Source organism: Leucopleurus acutus, assembly GCF_964270905.1.
Source record: "Leucopleurus acutus genome assembly, chromosome: 7".
NCBI lineage: Eukaryota > Metazoa > Chordata > Mammalia > Artiodactyla > Delphinidae > Leucopleurus > Leucopleurus acutus.
This window is the reverse complement of record NC_139150.1, coordinates 96,918,135-96,937,006: the sequence shown is the minus strand read 5'-3', so window position 1 is coordinate 96,937,006 and position 18,872 is coordinate 96,918,135. Positions and strand designations below refer to the sequence as shown.

Genomic DNA, 18,872 nt, shown 5'->3' with positions numbered 1-18,872 from the left:
GCTGCACCTGTGAGAACTTGTACAGCAAAACGAGGCTCAGGGAACCGAACGTAACTACTAATAAATGGTTGTTACCCTGGACGAAGCAACTTAGACTTGCTTAGAAGGCCTGTGAAGGGAGAGGAAAGGATTGGATGGCAGGATATTTAATGCTCCTGCCAACAGACAATCTCTATGATTCTGCGAATATGAATTGTTTTTTGTTTTAGGTAAAAATATGATTTTTTTTCTGAACTTAAATTTGCTAAACCATTGTTTATGAATACTTTCATCCTTTCAAAAAGTGATAATAGTCATATGTAGGTTTAGGTAGTCCATAGATCTATCATTAAAAATATTTTTATTCAGCTGAAGTAGTAAGTTATTTTCAATGTGCACAAAATCTATTAATATCCCCCAACCTATAAATGTGCCCATGGGCACCTGTGAGGCTGTGGGTATACATAAACACCAAATCCATTTCCTCCACCACTTTGTGTGCAGACCATTTTATGTCTATCACTTTCTTTTTCATTCTTTCTTCCATGTTGCCACTCACCATACACACACTTTAAAAGGGAAAGTGACAGCCAGGATCTATTGAAGGTACGGAGGGACTCAAATATTTTTGAACATGGATTGCAAAACAGTAGATTAAGTAACCCAATACACATGCTTTTATTTAACATATGTCCATTTCATCTCCTTTGTTTAAAGAATGGCTTGATAATCCAACTGCATAGTCAGACTTAATACTAGATGGAAAGTGCTTCAATCATATTTGTCTTCTTTCGAGGCAAGGACCATGAGAATCATATTTTATTTTTAAAAATCCATTGAAAGCTATTATCTATCAAATGTTCTACATGAAAGAAATTGAAAAAAATTCCAGAAGTAGTGTTTATTTAGACAAACAGAATATAAATTCCCCAATATTACTAAATAATACTGGGGAGGTAGTGGGGGGAAGGGTTCACTTCATAAGGAAGTAAACAGAAATTCCTAAATTCTAGTCCCAATAATGAGTGTTAATTATATGCTATTTTCCTTTTTTTATTTGAAAATAAAATTTGAGGAATTATTATGTTTGAACTTTTATTTCATAGAAGGATGCTATTTGCAACTGGAATCTGTATATATATAATTAGTGCTCTAGAAACCCAACTGTCTGGGGAAAATCATGTTTAACTAGTTATGAGTATTAGTAAACATTCAACAAATAACTTAGTGATTGTTAAATTATTGTTCTCTGGCAAAGGTTTAAATATCTATATTGATAGGTATTTTAACTTGTAGTAGTAGTCGGTAAATATCCATTACTTTGTGTTTCACTTTTTGTATGATAATTTAAATACCACCATAAATAATATTAACAGATCATGGCATTCCCTATATATACAGTAGAGATAAAGTAATATACACACCACTACAGAATGTATACATTTGCACATTTTTTAATATTTTAAGGGAGAAACAATATAATTTCATAGTTCAAATTTCATTCAATTTTTCTTAAAATATTTTCCTAATTTAATTCAAAAATGTTATTTTATTAACAAATAAGCAGGAAAAATTTACAAATCAGTCAGGGACAGTGGATGATGCATCACTGAAGTTTGGTAAAAATATTTTAAAGTTTTCCCTTTAGAAAAGAGAGCATGGTGCAGTGGATTTCACTATCTATAAATCTGTAAAATTTCAGGTACCAAAGTGATGCATTCTTTTGGAACATAAGGTGATCACTTGTTAAACTTGCAGTGATTTAATGATGTTTACACTCAGCTATGCATTTAATGGAGCCTGTAATTTTTGTGTTGAATCCTTCCCCAAACTGCACATTCCTTTGGGAAAACAACTACATATATGTAGTTTTTCATTTACCAAGGTAGGTCCTTTACATATTGCTATAGTGACATCCTAAAATTTTTCATCCTTTATTTAAAGAAACTTGAATATAGATACAATATTATGGTAGATGGACTTTAAAGGGGTCCCCATGATCTCAGCCTGCTGGTTCAGGTCCTTATATAATCCCTCCCCTTGAGTATGGGTGAGACCTGTGACTTGCTTTTAACCAACAGAATATGGCACATGGTATGCGATGTCATTCCCATGATCACATTACATTATACAAGACTTCCTCTTGCTAGCAGACTTGCTCTAGAGTCCCTCTCTCTCCTCTGCTAGCTTTGAAGAAGCAAGCTTCCATCAATCCTCCAGCAGTAAGGAATGGAATGCTATCAGTAATCATGGGAGCGAGGAGGCAAATCCCTCCGTAGCTGAGTTTCCAAGTGAAAACACAGCCCTGGCAGACACTTGCTTGCAGCCTTGCAGAAGTCTCAGTGAACCCATGCCCAGATCCTGACCCACAGAAACTGTGAGATAATAAATGTGTGTAGTGTTAAGTCAGTAAATTTGTGGTAGTTTGTTACACTGTGTAGAAAATTAATACAAAACCATAAGAAAAATTTTTTGAGAAAAGACAATATAAAGGATCTCTTTTCCCATTCTTTAAAAATAACACAGAAAAGTAGGCATACACTCAAATGTAATAGCAAGGCAAAATGCATATAAATCCAGATAGTCTTATTGTGGTCAGAGTAAGTACCTGGCAGGCACATGGCAGGTGGGATATAGAGAAGGCAGTGCATTTTTATTATAACTGGCTTTTCAGCACAAATGGTGACTCCATGCAATTATCTAATGACCACTGCCACAAAAGTAGTTATTGGATCAATCCCCAGAGTTAATATGAATTTTTTGCTCTCGTAGTATTCAAATGTACCCTACTTAAAATGAACTAGTTGATTTTGGGTGCTCTATTGGAAACGTATCTCAAGATCCTAGAATCTTGACTAGAATGACAAATTTAATTCAAATCATATAACCTGTATCTTCCCTTAACATAAGCATCCTTCCGCTGATATTCCAAGTAGTAACAAGGTGAGAGGATAACTCAGGGAATGTTTTGCCTAGATCGGCTCAAAATTTAGAAAGGAAAATGAAGATATTTGGTTCAAATATGACTTCTTCCCTAATAAATGACCAGACCGTCACAGGAAATCAAAGGGTTGCTGACATAACCTTCAGAAACAAAAATCACAGGACTACAAAGAAAAGTGAAGTGACTTAATCACCTCATATATAAAGGAAATAAATGTAGGATTATATTTCATTCAGATGTGGATGGAGGATACATTTCTAATGTTAAACATGGAGTTTATATATGGGCACAAGTTTAGTTAGAAAATATACAATTTTTTGTGAGCTCATTAGGTGATCGTTACTACAATTTACAAAGAGTATAATGACAAATTACAAAGAAAGATAAGCAAATTATCACAGATTGAAATCCTTTACACATTTTTCTACCTATGAATTCTCTGTTCTGTATCTGAACTTACTAGCAGAATTTCATAGCTGATATTCAACACTCATTTCGTCACTAAAATGTATCAAAACTGATTTAAAAGAGACAAATAGTAAAAACAATCAGCCAAAAAAATGTTTTTCAGGTTTCTAATGCAGTTTTGGCCCCTGGGCTCTGGTTCACAGGAATATGGGATTGCAGCTGAAGGCCATCCGAGAAGCACTTCCCGGTTTATAAATGTCAGCAGGTGATTGATAAAGGAAGCATAACGGAGGTTTCCACGTAACACAAAACATTAGAGTCCAACTTTGACTTTCATAAACTTCCGTGTTGAATTTTTAAGAGTAGGGCCACAGCTCAAATTCTTATTCTCACTTAAAACCCAAAATAATTATGCAAAATACATTTCAATTTTAGAGATCAAGTCAGAACAGTCAGAAACTGCCGGACAGTAATTAATGAGCACACCTAAGTCACTGTTACATAAGTAGATCAAGAAGTAGCACTGAGCAGAGCCTCCAGGGACCATGCGTGAGCAAGTTGATGGCGCTGCACACCCACCGTCTGTCCCAGGAGGCCAAGAGGGGGGGCTTCATCCACTGTGAGCCTCTGGCTTAGCAAGACAGTCACATCATCATAGTAATAAGTAAACGACCACGGCTGATCAGAAGAAATACTCTTTCTGGCTTTCACCGAGTGTACTTTGCATGTTGAGCTCACTTTTCAGAGCAGTCTCAGCATTGTCTCCAGTTTTTGGAATATTCGACTCATTTTTTTCATATAGCCATCTCTGTTGATAAATGCGTACAGCAATGGCAGTGATGCAGAGCAAGATAAATATCACAACTGCTATCACACCTAGAGAGAAAGGAAAACACAAAGTCAAAGTATAAACTGTAAATGTCAGCCTAACTAGAATCTACCCTAGCATCATTTATCATCAGAAAATTTGAAACCAAGTGGTATTATAACATTAAGTGTACTTCTAAGTCCATGCAAACTTTAGACACAGAGGTTTTATGCCTTAATTTCCTAAAGACATATCATGATTGGATTTCAGTGAATGTTTTCACTCTAAAATGCAGAAACACAATGAGGTCTCTTAGGTTATGCCTACACTTCATGCTAATTGAGCAACAGGTTTTCATTATTTTAAAAGTATAGAGTGTGTAGCCCCACCACAGAGTGATTAAATGCTTATGTGTATTTTAATGAAAATTCAATTAAATTTTAATACTGATATACTGTTGAACTACAGTAATGTGGTGTGTATCCCATCTATCTCTATGAAACCAACAGAGTCTTAAGTGATTGCTGCCTCTGGGGGGTCCACACCCTTGTGTGATCCCCCGTGACCTGCTTCTAACCAAAACAATATGACAAAGGTGATGGGCTGTACCTGATTATTTGTAAATGATTACATGATTATGTTATATAAGCTTGTAGCATCTGTCTTGCTAGAGTCTCTTTCTTCCTGCTGGCTATGAGGTGGCAAGAGCCATGCTGGGAAACCCCACATGACAAGGAACTGCAGATGGCTTCCAAGTGCTAAGGAAAGACTCTGTCCAGGAGCCAGCAAAAATTCAGAAGCTCTCAGTCTTACCTCTGCAAGACACTGAATGTAGCCAACAACCATGCAACTGAGGAAGTGGCTCCTTCCTCAGTGGAACCTTTAGATGAGACCCCAGCCCAAGACCCCTGATGAGGCACCTTGATTTCAGCATTGTGAGATCCTAAGCAGAGGACTTAGCTGAGATGTGCCCAAACTCCTGACTCACAGAAACTGAAGGATAATACATGTGGATTGTGTTAAGCTGCTATATAGGTGGTAATTTGTCATGCAGCAACAGATAACTAATATACCATTTTATAAAAAATTGTAGACATATTAATAACATTCAGTTATCTGGAAAGTAAAAGGAAAACATTTCTCTTGTTGGAAATGTATTGAACACATTAGGTTTGCCAGCAGTTCTCAACCTTGGCTGCATAGCCGACAATAACTCAGAATCTTTTGGTGGGAGGCCTAGGTATCAGCATTATTTTAAAAGCTCTTCAGATTATTTTAATGCACCATCAGGGTTGAGACTGTCAAGCTAAGCCATAGGAATGTTTACTCAAGCTATATCACATTAGTGAAGAAGGAATCCATTCTGAAACAAATAGATAAAAAGAAGCATTCACTAGTTAATATAGTTTTAAGATGACTGACACAGGCATTAAGCATTAATTAATATCTCCATTTAACAAGTGTAAACAAACATATGTTACTGCTTAGTTGTATAAATCAAAATTTGTATTGCAAAATGAGGGTTCTTCATTATACTCTGGGACAGACATAAGCAAGTGTAATGGAGCCCAACAAACTCAAAGCTTGGTTGGGTATAACTGGCCACAGAGATTCCTGGGCACATGCTATCAGGAACCCAGACCCCTTCTTACCTGGAGGAGGTAGCATATTTATTATTTTGTAAATATTCTTAAGTATTCATAAGTAGAATATTCATTACTTTCAATATATTTTGCATCTCACTTGGGAACAAACAACACAGTTACTTTAGTTATTTTTATGTCTAGCTACAGGACCTTGCTTTAAGAGCTATATCATATCCAATTTTAGTGTCAGGGACCAGTAACTCTCCAAAACATTGATCAAGCCACTTGATTATATGCTGACTCTCACCATTATACTGACCCACCTACACATCCAGGGTTTTCTGTATGGAACCAAGTAGGATTTCTCAGGGGAATGATATTCAGCAAGAGCAATAAAACTCTAAGGACCACATATTTGTTCTATTATCAATTTGACTATTATCTCTGGTCTTGCTAATAAAAGGGAACAAACTATGATAATTTGTGAAATTTTGAACTTGGATTCCTACTTTGTAAATGTTAATCACATTTAAGTTGATTTATTTTCACGTAGCTTTGGCATTATAGTGAAGTCTTCTCATTAAAAATAAATTAGAATGATTTAGGATTAAGGTTTAATTTAAATTTTAAAACAAAAGTTATTCCTTTTAGATATGCATTCTAAATAACATTTATGGTTTTTATTTGTTCTTGGAGTTATAAAATGGAGGTCATATTCCTCACTCATTACAAAAATAAAAGGAGTTGAGACAGAAATGGAAATGTTAAAATTCTTACATAGATATGGTCAGCACTTTAAAATGTCTGAATACTTTCCTAATCGTCTGGAGAAAACTGGTGTCTGGATGGATACAGACGAAATGAACAGATCCAATCTGAGCAGGTGTGTAGCCGGCCTGAACAGTGGGCGCCCAGTCCTATCACCCAGCTCTAGCAGTAATTACCTCACTTTGAGGTAGCAAGGAATGGAAAGCAGTTTACTTCTACTCACCAAGCAGAGTTTGCAAATTACTCACATTCCAATAATCTAATTAAACAAATTAAAACGTTCCTTGAATGATAAGGAGGGAGAATTGAGTATTAATTTTTTGAGTCAGACCTGGATAAATTTTGCTTCAAAGGATATATTAGAAGATATTTAAGATGCGATTACTTTTACTTCTTCAAATATATATATATATATGCATATAGATGAATGGATTTATTTGATGGATATCGCTTTCTATCTATCTATCTGTCTATCTATCTATCTATCTCTCCATCCTAAGGTAAGCTTGATGCCAGACACAGTTTTATATCTTTATGTTCAGGAAAATGACAATTTGCATAGTTTAGGTGCTTCTCCCAGTATGTTTTATTTTTAATCTTATTTTTAAATGTTTTGGGCTAAGGGACTGAGAGGTCCGTGGCTATTTTAAATCAAAGAAGTAAAAGTAAATGCATCTTAAATATGTATACCTCCTGAGAGATACTAATGGCTATATTCAAATGAAAATCCTCTTATTATTCTGTAGTTTGGCAACCATCCTTTAAAAAGTGTTTCAGTGGAGCCATCGATTCCTTCTCCTAAGTATCTCCAAAGGGGCTGAATTCGGTACAATCACGTCAAGAACATGAGCAATTGTATGTGGCCTGCCACTGCCAGTGATCTCACAATCAGCACAGATTCTCACGGATATGTTTTGGACTTTGCTAACAGTGACAACAACGCCAAGGACGAGGTCATTCGCGGCCTCGTTACCTCCGATGACCGCGGAGTCACTTCTGTTCGCATTAACTAAGGGCTCTCCCTCATCTGTTGATCCAGAACGACCTACAGTAGAAAAAGAATGACAGAGGAGAGTGGAAAGGAGAACTTTTGAGAAATCCACAACATTTGAAAGAAGAGCAGACAACGCAGAGACAGAAATGAACTTGAAACGAAGAACCGAGAATGGAAAGACCAGGGAATGGGGAAGATGTACGAAAAGAGGACTTTTGGAAACCTCTGGGATGAAGACTGGGTGGAAGACCGCGGGCGCAGAGTGACCGCGGTCAAAGAGCCACGCACCTGCGCCGCCTGAGATCGGTCGGGTCGCCTCTGGCGCTGGCGCTCCGGGCCCCGCCCCCTCCGCGCAGCGGGACGCGGCGGCCACGTGTCCGCGGACGGTGACCCGGGCGGCCCTGCCCGGGCGCAGCACCGCCTTCAGCGGGGCGGCGGGACCGAAGCGCACTGCCGAGAGGCAGCCGGTGAAGCCTAGCGCGCCAGCCCGCTGCGTGTCGCGGTCCGCGCCGGGAGGTCCTGCGGGCAAAGAAGTGGGACGCACCGTTAGGGCTCAGGAGCGACTGGCGGGGACGCAGGAATAGCCTGAGTCTGCGCAGCAGTGATGAACTGAACTTCCCTCCGAGCCCTTCGTGTTTAGGAAAGAGCCAGAGTCGGTACCTGCCGCCCTGGTTGATGCCCTGCGGGTGCTCACTCCCCGTGTGAGTCAAGTGAAGCTTCTTTGGATGCAGTCACGGGGCACTGACGAATGAAATCCTCCGCCAATGCATTTTTCAAAATATTTTTAACAGCATTTGTGGCCAGTAATTTAGGTCTCCTGGGTTGGGGGACAGCAGCGTTCTGGGAATCCCTTCTTGCAGTTTCCTCACAATTAACACTTTATTCTGGCTGACTGTTCTGAGCCCCACAGAGAGGGCCTCTCCGTAACTGCAAGTGCTGCCCTGGGAACTCCGCACCACACTTCCTATCCCCCTCTTCACAAAGGTGGTCTCTGTCCCGGGTCCATAAATCAAGGCTTTTGCCCCCATCAACCCCCTCCTGATCCCCGCCCTCATCCCCAACTGACAGAAGTTGGTTATTAAGACCGAAGAAGAGCAGCGACGGACACAGGAGAGAACATCAATTCGTTCACTTCAGTTATGATTACATCCCGCAGTGCGCTTGCTCAGTGGGCACGAAATCTGACCAAAGGCCCTTAGCTGTAGACTTCAAGTTTAAATGTATCAGTCTGGGAAGCGTCCATGTCCCCCACAGAGGAAACCACATAAGTATGAGGCAACTTTGGCATCTGCTGTCAAACTCCCTCTCACTTCACCTTGTTGTAGAAAGGCGCATTGCCTCTTCTTTTTCAAACAATCATCAACAGCTACCAAGAATTTACCAAATGATTCCCATAGGCTGGGCATTGTGCTAAGCGATTTATAGACTCGTGAATAGTGGCATTTGAACTCTGAAGCCAGGGGTGTGTAACCACACTTCCAGCTAGCCTCGCCTGGTGCATCAGTTACAGAAGGCCACTCTCCTTGGATCATCCCTCTCTCATGCAACATGTGGAAAGCCCTTGGTGGGCAGTGTGTTTTATTCTTGCCTCCCCCTGCACTTAGCTTAATGTCTGTTACATAGGATGCATGCAATATATATTTTATAATCGAAGAATAAATTTAGTCCCGTTACCACCCTTCTGTGGACAGTTTGGGTATTGAAATTTTTAAAAATGTGTCACTCTCAAGGTGTGACCTGAGAAATTCAGAGGACTGACCTTGTGATAAAAGATTACTTGCATTGGCTCCGGATAAAAATGTACGTCCATAGTTGGCTGCCATCTTATGCCACTGAGTTACTGAATGTCGTGGTAACTAAACACATCCTCATTGTCGCTGAAGTTAAACAACATACCCTGAAGCTTCTATATGAAGGATAGCAGAATATGCCACCCCCAAATATGCCATTTTGGCATAAGGATTATTTTCTTGAAAAACAGCAGGTACAAGGACACTGACATCCGCTTTCTGTTCCTGAAAGCAGGAGATAAAACTCTTATGGGAAAGCTGCCCTTTTTGTACCAGGAAGAAAAATACATTTTTATGACCAGAGATGAGGAGACCAGCCCAGAGAAATCTGTACATACAAACCTTGTTAAAATAACCCCTATCTTCCTTTCATCTCCTCGTACATTTTAGTTGCTTTTTCACAATCACCACTCTCTGTTCAACCTCATATATAAACACTTGGACCTATCTGCTTTTTGGGTCTTCATTTTCCTGTAGGGACTCCCATGTACATTTAAAAATCTGTATCCTTTTCCCCTGTTAATCTGTCTTATGTCAATTTAATTCTCAGGTCCAGCCATAGACCCTAAGAGAGGAGAGGTCAAGCGTTGCCTCCCATACAAACTCATGGGGTGGATTTCCTGAATCTTATTACAGGTCTCACCGTTTTTCCTATTAAACTTCATCTCACTATTTCAGTCTATAATTCCTGGAAACCAAATATTCTGTATCCTTATTTCTTCTGGCTTGGAAAAGAGCTGTACCTTCAAGAAAAATGGCCTAACTTTGAGATTTTCAGCAAATGTATTGGGAGTTACTTGGGCTTACAAAATTCTGTTCATGATTTTAAAGTTGCAAAAGTAAATGTTTGCTTTGGAAAAGACCTCTAAAAACAACTAAAATTGGGGGCATGCATTTGCATTGTTATAATCATAATAGACATCTGTCTGACACATATAGCTACCTTGGCCAAGTTGATTATACGAGACATCAAAGATCTTTATGCATGTGGAATTTCAGGTAGCTCCTTAAGTACACTGAAGTAAAATGAGCTAGGCACAACCCAACTAAAGGATTATCAATTAAAAGGGTAGTTTAAAGATGACTTTACTTTTTAAATTTTGCATTCAGATATTATCTATTTCTTAAAGAAAGGCACCCTTGCTTATGTATACTTGAGAGAATGTCAAGAAGAAATAAAATGGGAGACACTGCAATAGTAACACAGGACTTTTGCAAGGCTAACATCTGAAAAAAAATTACAGGTAAAATAAAAGTTTTAGTTGTTGGACAAATACTAGCTTTCCTGTTCCTGGTCAAAGTCTGACCTGAGCACTACTAGGCAAGGGTAACAGAAGGAATCTCAGGCAGACATTTATCATAATGAATTAGGCCAATTTTGTGGAATTCATTTTTTAAAGATAACCTAACTTCATGTCTTTAGATAGTGTTGTTACTAAGGAAAGAAACATCAGTAGCATATCATATTGCATTATATTTTCCTGTATTTCAAGACTGTACTTAATATTTATACATATATGTGGATTTGTGAGTGTGAATGTGTATGGGTGGATTTATATGTACCTGGAGAGCCTATCATTAATCATGTAGCTGTAACTATGTTATGCATGTACATGTGGGTATAAATATACATTGAAAGGTTTGGTGCTCAGTTTCCTGTCAATTTTCCATCCTGAGGTCATGGTTTTGATTCATTTTTTGATTGGAGTAATTCTATAGTATTTTCTTAAGCTGGGAAACTTGATTAGTATTTAATCTCAATCTTTCCTTGTCATCCAAAATATCTTTTTTTAACCTGGTCAGATAAATTATATATTAGATGTATGAGTTGCAACCATTCTTCTTAGCAGTATACCATTCTCTCATTTTTATTCTATTGCTGCAAATGAGAAGTTGGATGCTGATGTCAATATCATTATTTTCCATTGTAGTAACTTCTGTCTAGAAAGTCTGGAAGATTTTTCTCTATGGTTTTGTAATTCACGGATTTTCCCAGAATTTCCCCAGATGTGTGTCTTTTCTCATCAGAATCAGTGAGTCCTTTCAATCTGCAACTCAGGTTTTCCTTTAGCTCAGAGAAATTTTTTTAATACATAAGTATTATCTTTGCTTCTAATTCTCTTTCTGGATCTCTATTTATTCATATTAGGTTTTCTAGATCTAACTTCCAAATGTTTTATTTTTCCCTCCTAATTTCTACATCTTAATCTTTTTGCTCTGTGGCTTGAGACATTTCATCTACATGATACTCCATGCCACTATTTAAGGATAACCAGTGATGATTCTCTCCTTTAGATCACCCAGTGAAATTTTGAAAAATCATTTATTTTAATTACTAGAGTTGGTGCTTGTGTCTGTGTGTGTGACTTTATTAAAATCTCTTTGAGTGCCAAGTTTCATCCTAGTTGTCTTCCATCTTCTTCAATAGCTCTATTTTGATGCAGGAAATTTTATTTGTTGTCTTTTCTTCTTTCTCTACCCCTACTCTTGCTTTTAGATTCCCTTAGTGGTGGCATCATTATTTACTTATTTATTTATTGGAACTGCTTATTGGGACTCCATGGTTAAGGATGTTATACGATACACAGGTCCTGACACTGTGGACAGTGCAGCTTCTCTGCCCTCTAGTCAGCAGCAGACCTGCATTCAGACTATCTGACTTCTTATAAAGCATAGGAAGAGGTCTCTCACCCTCACCCTCACCACGGTAGGAAGGATGTGGCCTGATAATCCATCCCTTTCTCAGCTCCCGGAGGAGCAGAGAGGATGGGGACCGTAATGTGGAGCAATGTTGACCTTCCCTTTGGAAGTCTTGAGTTCCCTGCAAGACAAACTTTCCCCAGGATCCACGGTCTTCACATACCACCCTAAGACTCTGCTGTGTACTCCTCCTCCAGTCCAGAGGGCAAACTCCTACCCCAGCTCTCTCATTCACACTTTCCTGCCTCCTCTTGCCTGCTGGGCTGGCCCTATAGTTCCTAGGTTCAGGGGCACAAGCAAGTTGAACCGGGAGTAGAGGCAAGTCTTATGGTCCAAGTGGCGTTTCCCAGAAACAGGTCCACACAAAGTCAGCATCCGAATTAAAAGAACTGTACTTTTTTGTTATTGAGCTGCATGAGCTGCTTGTAAATTTTGGAAACTAATCCTTTGTCAGTTGCTTCATTTGCAAATATTTTCTCCCATTCTGAGGGTTGTCTCTTGGTCTTGTTTATGGTTTCCTTTGCTGTGCAAAAGCTTTGAAGTTTCATTAGGTCCCATTTGTTTATTTTTGTTTTTATTTCCATTTCTCGAGGAGGTGGGTCAAAAAGGATCTTGCTGTGATTTATGTCATAGAGTGTTCTGCCTATGTTTTCCTCTAAGAGTTTGATAGTTTCTGGCCTTACATTTAGGTCTTTAATCCATTTTGAGCTTATTTTTGTGTATGGTGTTAGGGAGTGATCTAATCTCATACTTTTACATGTACCTGTCCAGGTTTCCCAGCACCACTTATTAAAGAGGCTGTCCTTTCTCCACTGTACATTCCTGCCTCCTTTATCAAAGATAAGGTGACCATATGTGCATAAAGACACAGACCTACTGGAGAACGGACTTGAGGATATGGGGAGGGGGAAGGGTGAGCTGTGACAAAGCGAGAGAGAGACATGGACATATATACACTACCAAACGTAAGGTAGATAGCTAGTGGGAAGCAGCCGCATAGCACAGGGATATCAGCTCGGTGCTTTGTGACCGCCTGGAGGGGTGGGATAGGGAGGGTGGGAGGGAGGGAGACGCAAGAGGAAGAGATATGGGAGCATATGTATATGTATAACTGATTCACTTTGTTATAAAGCAGAAACTAACACATCACTATAAAGCAATTATACCCCAATAAAGATGTTAAAAAAAAAAATAGAACTGTGCTTAGAAAGACAATGAGTGCAAATCTATCTTCCCTGTTAGCTGACTCCTGAAATTCCATCATTAAGTTCCTTCCTTTTGGCTCAAAAATTTTCTTCCCTTTAAAGTGTAAAGAGAAAAAAAAAGATGGGGGAACCTTAGGAGAATACTTAGTGCATTATTAGAAATTTACACATCAGGATGAAAATGTCTGATAAACCTCTAGTTTGAGAACACAGGCATCAACAGAAAGTAAGGGGAAATCAGGTGCAGTTTCATGCTAGGAAAGAAGGGGAGGGGAAAGTGGTTTGAGCGTGGATGTGAAGAAAAGTCATGTTTAGGAAAAAGTGAGCTGAGGGCTGAGGATAAAGTTCACTTCTACTGTAATTTTGAGTAGAACCCCTTAAATCACTTTGGATAAAAACAGATTTAATACATTTTTTCTCTTAAAAAATGTCTATGGTATGAAATCTTGAGAGCACAATCACATTTCCAACAATCTAGGACATAAATATTCTCAACTGTCTCAGGTATTGGGTAGTGTTTCCTTTAAAATATATTGCCAAGGCCATGCATTCCAACACACGAGCTGATTTCTTGTTTTGTGAGGAACAAGCACGTTAACAAAAGGTTCACAAGGAAAAGGAAGGAACAAAGAATTAAAATGTGTGTGGAGAGCTTTCTGCTACCCACAATGAGCAGTGCTTCTGAAAGGCACTGGCAGTAAACAGTGGAATAGCGAAAGGCGTATTTCCAAGATTCCCTGAGGCTCTCATCTACAAACAAGAATCAGGAAACAGAGTGAATTGTCCATGGAATTGCGGGAAGCAATGAAGAGCATCAGAAAGGGTAAATATGTAGATAATTGAAGTGAATATCGACTGTTTAAAACAACAGCAATAATAATGTCTTGTGGAAAAAAATAATATGTAAAAGTAAAATACATGACAACAATGGCAAAAGGGGTGGAAGAGGAAGTAAAATGGAAAAAAATAAGGTTTTTACATAGTTTGGGAAGTGTACAAAGTAATATATAATAAATCAAGGATGAATAATTAATCTTAAGAGTAACATAAAAAAATACAAAGAGGTACAACAATAAAGCTAATACAGGAGATTAACAGTCCCAAACTGGAAGCAATCCAGCTGCCCATCAACATAAGAATAAACAAACTGTGGTATAGCCATGCAGTAAAAGACTACCCAGCAAAGAGAGCAAGTGAACTACTATTACATGCAACAACATGGATGAATGTTAAAAACATTTTAGTGAATGAAATTGGCTAGACTGAATATAAGTATCAACCTGCTATTTATTTTGGAGTTGATGAAACCAGAGTGAACTTCCTTTATGCTAGCTAAGTAAATGACATAATTAGAAAATCATGCTAGACAGACTTTTTCAGTCTTGTCTTTCGAACAGCTCAGGGTTGGAGGGACCTGATTTTCAGAGTCAGAAAGAAGTGAATTATTCCCTCTCCCCAGCACCCCACCCCACCACACCAAACTATCCCTGGCACTTGCAACCAATACCTGGGAAGAAATCAGGGGTGATTTGGGACCCTACGTACTTTAACAAGCACTCCTAGCAGGTATTTACTGGAAGAATATTCTTTAGTAAATTATATCAACTCTTCCTATAATGACATTTCAATAGTCTCTGCCACCCTTTCACATGACAAGGAAATAATGTCAGAATCTACATGTGGGCTGCGTTTAGCTCATCAGCTCTTTTTAAAATTGTGACTAGGCTTGTCCAGCCTTCTCTTGATGTGCCCTCACTCCATCTCAGAGGTCCTTAATCCTGGGCCTTTCCAGTTCTCCCCCTCTATTTCCCATCAAACCCTGTTCTTGAATAAACTCATTCACACAAGAGAATAAATGTCCAGTTATGACTCAGTGTTCTAACTCTCCCAGGTACATGTGCAGAAAAGGCATTAGCAAAAGAAATAAATCTCTAATGGATTTTTTTCCTTATTTTTGAGATTCATTTGAGATGCCATAAAATTCACTCTTTTAAAGTGTACAATTTTTAAAGTGTACAATTTTAAAGTGTACAATTCAGTGGGTTTTTTTACAGGATTGTAAAACCTTTCCCAGTAATTGCAGGATCTATCACCCCGAAAGAAACCCTGTACACATTAGTGGTCACTTCCCACTCTAACCTCCCTCCCAGCCCCTGGAAAACCTAAACTACTTTCTGTTTCTATGAATTTGCCTATTCTGGACATTTCATATAAAATAAATCATACATTATGTGGCCTTTTGTGTTTATCTTCTTTCATTTAGCATAATGTTTTCAAGGTTCATCCACGTGGTCCCATGTATGAGTACTTCATTACTTTTTATGGCTAATATTCCATTGTACATCACTTTTGTTTATCTAATCCTTAGTTGATAGACACTGGGGTTGTTCCCAATTTTTGGTTATTATTAATAATACTGCTCTGAAAATTTGTGTACACCTTTTGTGTATGGATATATATTTTCAATTCTCTTGGGTATATACCTAGGAGTGGAATTTCTGGGTCACCTGGTAACTATGTTTAACATTTTAAGGAACTGCCAAACTGTTTTTCCACAGCAGCTGCACAATTTTACATTCTCACCAGCAATGGACAAGAGTTCCAGTTTCTCCATGTCCTCTATGACACTTGTTACTGTCTGTCTTTTTGATCATAGCCATCCTATTGGTTGTGAGATGGTATCTTGTGGTTTTGATTTGCATTTCCCTGGTGACAAATGATTGTGAACATCTTTTCATGTTCGTATTTGTATATCTTCTTTGAAGAAATGTCTAGTCAGATCCTTTGGCCATTTTTAAATTGGGTTATGGCTTTTTACTGTTTAGTTATAAGAATTCTTTATGTATTCTGTTTAACAGATACAGGACTGGCAAATATTTTTTCTCATTTTTGTGGGTTGTCTTTTCACTTTCTTGAGAGTGTCCTTTGAATTACAAAAGTTTTTAATTTTGATGAGATCCAATTTATTTTTCTTTGCTGCTTGTGCTTTTGAGAATCCATGATCTAACCCAAGGCTTTTAAGAAAACTTCTCTAAAAAAACCATTGCCTAATGCAAGGTATATGGTGTTAGGCAGGGGTCCAACCTGATTTTTTAAACTTGTGGATATCCAATTGGGCCAGCACCATTTGTTGAAGAGATTATGTTTTCTCCATTGAATGGTCCTGGAGCCAATGTTAAAAGTCAACTGACCATGAATATATAGTTTTACTTCTTGACTCTCAATCTAGCCCACTGACCAATATGTCTATCTTATGCCAATACCACACAGTCTTTACTACTGTAACTTTGTACTAATTTTTGAAATTGGGAAGGGTGAGACCTCAAACTTTATTCTTCTTTTCAAGATTGTCTTGCATTTCCATATGAATTTTGGGTTCAGCTTGTCAATTTTTGCAAAAAAAAGGCCATTTGGATGTTGATAGAAATTGTGTTGAATCTGTAGATAAACTTGGGGATCACTGCCATCTTAGCAATGTTGAGTCTTTCAATCCACGAACACAGATACCTTTCCATTTATGTAAGTCTTACATAATTCCTTCCAACAATGTTTTGTTGTTTTCGGTGTACATGTCTTGCACTTCTTTTGTTAAAGTTATTCCAAAGCATTTGATTATTTTTGATACTATTGTAAATAGAATATTTATTCTATTATTTCATTCTTCATTTTATTCTTGTATTGTTCATTGCTAGTATATAGAAATATAGTAAATTTTTGTGTTGGTCTTGTATCTTTTCCAAAACTGTTTATTAACTCTAATAGCTTTTTTCATGGATTCCCTACTAGATCATGTCCTTGACCAACAGAGATAATTTTACTTCTTCCTGTTTTATCTGGATACTTTTTACTCTTTTCCTTGCCTAACAGCCCTCCTTCAAACCTTCACTACAGTCTTGAACAATAGTGGTAAGAGTGGACATCCTCATCTCATTACTGATCTTAGGGGAAGACTTCCATTATTTCACCATTAAGTGTGATAATAGCTGTAGGGTTTTTGCAGATGCCCTTTCCATGTGAGGAAGTTCCTTTCATTCCTAGTTTGTTCAGTGTTTTCATTATGAAAGCATGCTGAATTTTTTCAAATGCTTTTTCTGTGTCTATTGAGGTGATCATGTGTTTTTTGTCCTTTAGTCTATTAATATGGTGCATTACATTGATTTTTATCTGTTGAGCCAACCTTAAATTCTTGGGATAAATCTTACTTGGTCATGGCATATAATACTTTTTATACGTTACTGCATTAGATTTGCTAATATTTTGTTGAGGATTTTTTCATTTACATTCATATTCCTGAAATTTTATAAACTCTTTGTGTCTTTCTATGTGAATTTCTTCTAAATGAGATAAACTCTTAGGCAGAGCATAGGAAAGACTAATATATGTCATATAAGTCAATGGAGTTTTTAATATCTAAACTCTAGTCTCTCTATTCAAATCTCAGTAGGTAATTTCCATGAATGATTTATGGAGCTCCTTTTCAACATACAATTCTTCAGTGGATTTTCTTTACCCCACAGATAATTGGCCTACTAAGGTCTACTCACATGACTATATTGATGTGAATTGTACTCTCCCCCAGGAAGAGATAGGAAGACATATCTTTAGTCTGCACACTTCAAAAGCAGATTTTTGTTTTGCTTTGATATTTTGGGTTTGTTATTTTTGTTGTTTTTTTTAAACGCACAAAAAGCGAAATGAATAGAATACCAAATATACAAAAGTCTTTAGAGAAACAAAATTTAGCAAAAATGCTAGGGCACCTTACTTGGTATTTTAAAGCTCTCATACTTTGGGAGTATAAATCCTATCAGAGTTAAAACTACACAGAACACTAGAAATCTAAAGATTTACATTAAAGTAGGATTATACTAAAACTATTTTATAGTAATTGGGAAAACTTAACCTGATTGGTCATCACTAATAAGATCATTGAAGAATGGAAAGAACAAGAGCATGTTAATTAGAAGATGATGTGGAACCATTCTTCCATAGCACACTAGGGTAAATAATAATAATGACTAACTAGATTAGTTAATCATTAGAACACTGTTTTATTGTTTGTATCTTGTATTATACCACAAGTGCTTTGAGGGCAGGTACGGTAGTATATTTTGCTATGAGGCATTCAAAATGTCCAATGAAATATAAGTGCATATTAGGGACCACCAAACATTTCTGAATGAATGGATAAGTCAGTGAGTCAAAATAGCTAACAAGAAATAAGTACTGGATAACTTGTCATAGTTTGGGACTATTTTATTTGGGAAATTAGTAGCTCCTTATTAGCCAATCTGTTGGTCTACTTTACTATAAGTTAGTGAAAGGCAGTTCTGCTTATACTCGCCAAATCTGAACACAAAACTGTAGTCCTCTTGTACTCAGTAACTGATTTGAGAGTGGCAGCAGAACAGAAGCCATCCTAAAATAAAGTTATCCAAAACATGAAACGTTTAATTAGCCTTTGATCAAGATATATACCTCTAGGTACAGATGAAATGGATATTTACAATTTTATTAGATTCAATTGCTTCAGGCTATAAACTTCATTGCTGAGTTTCAACTTTAATTTCTGTGGCCTGAGAGAGATATTTTTGAATATATCACCCTTGAATAAAAACATTAACATCTTCAGTTCCATGCTACTGTCCTCTATATATTAACTTATAGGAAAATAAAAATTTATATAACAA

General features: G+C 37.6%; 1 protein-coding gene across 1 annotated transcript in view; it reads right to left on the bottom strand.

Annotated features, from left to right (window-relative positions):
- Positions 1 to 4,013: 4,013 nt before the first annotated feature.
- Positions 4,014 to 18,872, bottom strand: part of LOC309964522 (contactin-associated protein-like 3) — a gene marked incomplete at both ends in the record, with an annotated part of 184,471 nt that continues 169,612 nt past the window's right edge. The window contains 3 exons of the mRNA XM_082843614.1: positions 4,014 to 4,207; positions 7,467 to 7,538; positions 7,776 to 8,006. Coding sequence (XP_082699740.1) covers positions 4,014 to 4,207; positions 7,467 to 7,538; positions 7,776 to 8,006 — 497 coding nt within the window. The remainder of the gene's footprint in view (positions 4,208 to 7,466; positions 7,539 to 7,775; positions 8,007 to 18,872) is intronic.